The 5,631-nt window shown below is 38.7% G+C and overlaps 1 protein-coding gene across 1 annotated transcript; it reads left to right on the plus strand.

Moving 5' to 3' along the window:
- The first annotated feature begins 571 nt into the window (after positions 1-571).
- LOC121412694 (tripartite motif-containing protein 2-like) lies at positions 572-4,302 on the plus strand. The gene has a single exon (XM_041605471.1). It carries the CDS (start codon positions 739-741, stop codon positions 2,836-2,838), a length of 2,100 nt encoding a protein of 699 aa, XP_041461405.1. The 5' UTR covers positions 572-738; the 3' UTR covers positions 2,839-4,302.
- The last annotated feature ends 1,329 nt before the right edge of the window (positions 4,303-5,631 follow it).

Below are 5,631 nucleotides of genomic sequence, written 5' to 3' on the forward strand. Positions count from 1 at the left end.
TGATTTTTCATGTTGTGAAGAAAGGTGATTATCATTTGGACACGATAGTAATAACTAAAACCTAGACTTTCATTTTAAATTCAACAAATATATCACATTTTGAAAATAAAGCGAACTACATGTAATGTTGGGTTCCATGTGGAAAAAATGGATTATTTAAACAATAACTTCAATTGAACTTACACCGCGCTTTTCATGAGATCCATATCAAAGCGCATTACAAAGCATACAATGTACAAACAAAAACGAACCAGAAATTATATAACCACAGGTAAAATATTAAATAACTTTAGATAGAGCTACGTTGAGTATGCTTTTATCGCAAGGTATTTGATCTGAAAATGTATAGGGATAGAAAGAATGGAAAATGGAAGGGAATTGTACAGGCGTGGGGCATAGCTTGAAAAGGACATATCTTAGGTTATTCATCCCTTAACAATTATATTGCCCTCTTCTTTCAGGTACCCTGTTCTCAGGATTCAGCCTAAGGTTTGTCATCCTCTTCGAAATGGGTAATATCATCTTATTCAAAGTCCAAATAGTCAGGTGACCACGTTCGTGTCCCCCCAACATCCCAGATATTCTCAACGGTACTAAAATATCTGGATGCTGTGATCATCTTGAACTTTGACCGTTGAACCTCTGTTAAGTCCGCAAATAGAATTTAAAAATCCCCGTCGTTATAATTCGTTACGTCATTTCAGCTTTATCCATCACTATTCTATGAAATAAATTACGATGGCAACTCTAAACACTTTTCTTGATTCTGTTATTTCCGATGAAGTTGAATGTGCAATATGCCTCAGTATGTTGGAAAGACCGCGAATACTGGAATGCTTGCATAGCTTTTGCGAGAAGTGCTTGGAAAAGTACTTAAAAAGCTCGAAAGATGACTCATCCAGGTCTGGAAAAAGCAACCTGAAGTGCGCCATCTGCTGTGCACATACTACAATACCTGAAAACGGTGTCCATGGATTGAAACTGGACTACAGAGCTACTCGTTTGGTAGAAGCTCTACGAGAAAAGGAAACCAGAAAGAGCAAACTTGTGAATTCAGGCAATCACTGCGAGGTTTGTGGATGGACTGCAAGTGTAAAAGCTTCTTCGACTAAGGATTCGACTTTTACTTTCTGCAGCGATTGTTGTCAGGTCCTATGTAAACGTTGCACGACAGCACACGCTGGTTTGCGACTCACCAAAACACATGAAGTTGCCAAGATATCTGATCTGCTTGCCGGAAAGGTAACAATAAAAAATAAAAACCACCAAATGCACTGTCCAAAACATGTCGACGAAAAACTTAAGATTTTCTGTGTGACCTGCCTTGAACCCGTCTGCCAAGATTGTACACTGTCTGACCATGCACAAGGAGATCACAAGCTTAAATTACTGAGGGACTACGTCGAGACTATCCGCGAGGAGCTGAGCTCACGCCAAGAAATGGTATCCAAGAAATATGATGAATTTACAGATTTTCTCAATTCGGTACAAAAACTCCGAAATGATATAACAGACAACGCTAAGAAGAAAAGCAAAGCCATGGAGAAAGATTATACTGAATTAAATCGAAGGGTGAGAATGACGCAGTTACAAATGGAAAAGGAAGCACAGGACATTCTTGCTGACCAAGAAAATCAGTTAAATCAACTGATGAGGAAAACAGAACACATGAGATCACTGGCAGATAAGAGCTTGTCTATGTCGAGGAAGCTTCTTGAAAACAAGGAAGATCTTGTTGGGTTGTCCTCAATGTACAAAGATCTTAATCAGGCCATGGATAGAACTATAGCTGATAAACCTGACACGGATCAGTTCCAACAGATAAAGGAGTCAATCGATGACTTGCACTATCATGCAAAAACAATCGAGGCGAAAATTGGGAAAGTTGTAATGAATTGTGGCTGTAGGGAACGCAGCACTTTGACAGTAACATGTAACGATGGACCAATAGATGTTCAGTTCTCTCGAGACGGACGAATTTCAGCCATTGTTCATGCTGAAGGCATTACCAATGAATTTATGACGCTTTATAAAAGGCTGGCTGGATATTATAATCAGCAACAACAGTATGAATACACACCATGTAGGAAAACTGCTGTGTCTACTGCTATTCGACAGACGGCTACAAGCTTACCTCACTGTAACGATTTCAGTTGGGTCCGTTTCCTGGATCTGATATACAAAAGCATCAGATGTTTTTCTTCTTTTTCAGACCAACGCTTCATCATCGCAACCACTGATGCGAAGTTGTACATCCTTGGGGATAAACTGGACCAGATAGATGGTAATTTACCAAATGGACGAAATATCTCTGGTTTGACAACAGACAGTGCTGACAATATTTACATCACTGATCGCGACAACCATAAGATATATGTTGTTCGGTCGAGTGGTACACTGAAGGATACAATCGATGTGAAGGATATTTCACCGACCTGCATCGCTGTCCCTCATATAGAACCAGATTTGATTGCGGTCTTGCACGAACCAGCAACCGTGTCCATTCTAGACCAATCCGGAAAGGCACTTCGCTCTATCCACGACGATGAATGGAAGGAGGTGGCCATTGGGTGTGATGCTGATCGCTTACTATATGTATTATGGTCAGACGAAGACAGGAAGAGGACGCTGGAAAGGTACTCCTTTCAGGGGTTGAAGGTGGATACCCTGTTTCAGGGAGAATCACACAGCTGTAATAGTCTCATTTTAGCAGTTCAACCAACTGGAGATTCTGTAGCTGCAGTGGTAATTACTAAAACCATTAACTCGTTCTTTGATGGTACTGGTGAAATAATGATTGTGACTCCCAACATGCCCAAAGATTCAAAGGCGAATTAGGTGCCTGACATCAGGAGGTGGCGGCAGTCAGTGGTTTTCAATGTCACATGTGTATGACGGTGCAGGCATTCTACGCGAGTAAAGCGAAGTAATTGAGTGAGTGCTATTTCGATTTACAAAGCGCATTTCAACTGCACTTATATGCTATATACATGTCTTCGTTTATCACATTTCAAAAATGAAATCCACCGAGTGATTCAATAATCAGAATAACGTTTTCCTTGAAATGCAAATTGACTATATATACGCACCACCCTCTCTCAAGCCCTTAGATTTATTGTTAGTAAGCAATTAATTTAAACTGGATGGGTTATTTTGATTTCTATAGGTAGGCAGTAGGGGCGGGTTGTGTTTGATACAGTATTGGATTTATTTCAGTTTTTGTAACCTTGGTTTATATCTCAGTAGCAGCGAATGTATAAAACTCTGTGTCCATTTAGGCGAGTAGAGCGACCGACGTACTTGCATAAACTTGAAAACTTTGGTCATTCTGCGTTGCCATGGTGATGCTCATTTCCCTTCAGGGGGTAGAGTACATCACGTAGGACTATACGAAACCGGCAGGTTCATGAAAATGTGATACTTAGTCGGCAGTAATATCAGCCCTATTTTCTGTAACTGTAGGAGAAGTGTTCACCTTCAGTTGTGCAGACCAACATCGTACACAAGAAATGAATGCATGAATCAGTCGTCAAAGTAATGGTCTCCTTTTCAGTTGATAATTTGCTAATGATCGATTCACCGCCCGCTCCTTGTAACGCTCGACCGTTTCGCGTAATGTCATGCACTCACCCGTTCCGCTCAAAGTAATCGATTTTTCCATTCCTGACAGCGAAACATGCCCGTTTCGTTTGAAAAATCATGGACCGACAGTCTTGATGCCAATGTGAAAGCAAACTTTCAGCTTCTTCAGGTAGCAAGCCTACTTTGGAAACTTCAAAATTTCGTTGGACTTTGGAAAGAAGACATGATGGATTAACATTGAATCGACATTGAACATTAGATTGATGAAAAGATGATGGACACCAATGTTGCAGCAACGCTGTAATTGATGACTCGTCCAAAATTGGACCAACGTTACTGGACAACGTTGGACCGAAGTTGGAAGTATTGTTGGTCAGACGATGCATGCGCGTGCACTTCAAACAATGATGCAACGTTACCTACCAACGTTGAGGCAACGTCGGCAAAAAATCTGTTCTTAACGTTGTTCAAACGTTTGTCCAACGCTGTAATTCAGTCAACATTGGAATAGCGGTGACATACCTTCTTAAAGCATTGTTGCCAGACAACGTTGATATAACATTGTAAACTTTGCTAGACTGACGATGTATGCGCGTGCACTCCCATTAATGCCTAAACGTTGCCTACAAACGTATAGCAACGTCATAATATAATTGGCAATTCAGCCAACAAAGTATGAATCCCTTCAAATTTATTACATTTGTGTGTAAAGTCATTATTACATTTGTGGGCGATCAAAAATTATTACATTTGTGGGTAAAGTGTTATTACATTTGTGGGCTATCAAAAATTATTACATTTGTGGGTAAAGTGTTATTACATTTGTGGGCGTTATTACATTTGTGGGTAAAGTGTTATTACATTTGTGGGCGTTATTACATTTGTGGGCGATTATTACATTTGTGGGTGTAACATACCCCCCCCCCACTTTTGGCCCCCATCCTCCCAGATTGCATGTCTTCCCTCCTCATCAAGCACTTATTTGACCCCCCCCCCCCCCTTTCCTATATTCCAATCATAGACACTGTTCACACTACATTGTATGATCATATGTATTGACTTTTGGGGGGTCATGTTGATTTTGTTACAAAATACATTTTACACATTTTTTTCTTTATCTCTCATACATAGTCATTTATGAATGTTAATGGCAGTTTGTTCTTTGACAATACTCGGTTCAGTTTTAAATTTTTATGTTGATATATAGTCCCGGTATATAGTTTACACCAAGTTGTTTTTATGTGATGTGGTGTGTGGCTCTGAAATTGTACCTGCCGATGTGTTTGGTTGGTATTTGGTTGGTATCAACATGTGTTTGATTGCTGTATATAGTAAGAAATTCAATTTCCTACTTGGTTTGCAGGTTATATGATTATCATTTCATTCTTTATTAATCGTAATATTTTCCATGTCTTTGCCCATTGCTGTAAATTGTCTATATGCGTATTCATTTCGTTACATGATAAGCAGGCCATCGGGATATAGGAATTGTTGCTCTGCACTGTTTAAAAAGTAGTTGAAATTGAAATGACATATTAATGTTATTTGATGGATGATATATGCATTCATTATTATGTTTTTTTTCTGTTGATTATGTTTAAAAGGTATAGATTCTTTCTTCATATTGTCATCGTTCATTGAATTCCATTGTTTGATTCGGTGTCAAAGATAGACCTTAACTTCAAGTTGGATTTAGCGGCAATAATGAATTCACATTTCCCGACTGTGTTATTTTGATGCGTTTTCTTTCATATTTTATGCACTGATATTTTGGGTATAATAGTAATTCGGACAGTGTGTACAAGTGCCTAGTACATTTTTTTCATGTACAGTGTAGTTTGGTTATAGTTTTCATTCAGAAAGAAAGAAAGCAAGAAACAATATACGGAAACATGTATAAAGATAATAATAGAATTGCATAAGTGAAAAAATGTTAGGTTGTATTGTATATCGAATATAAGCCTGTTACATGCTTTACTGTGTCAATGCAACATTTGTTTACAACGATGCATTTAGTACTTTAAAAGTTAATTGCAGTATTGGTAATTG

Source organism: Lytechinus variegatus, chromosome 4, assembly GCF_018143015.1.
Source record: "Lytechinus variegatus isolate NC3 chromosome 4, Lvar_3.0, whole genome shotgun sequence".
Classification (NCBI taxonomy): Eukaryota; Metazoa; Echinodermata; class Echinoidea; order Temnopleuroida; family Toxopneustidae; genus Lytechinus; species Lytechinus variegatus.

Coding starts and splice junctions, on each gene's coding strand:
- LOC121412694 (XM_041605471.1), top strand. CDS start 739: ATGGCAACTCTAAACACTTTTCTTGATTCTGTTATTTCCGATGAAGTT.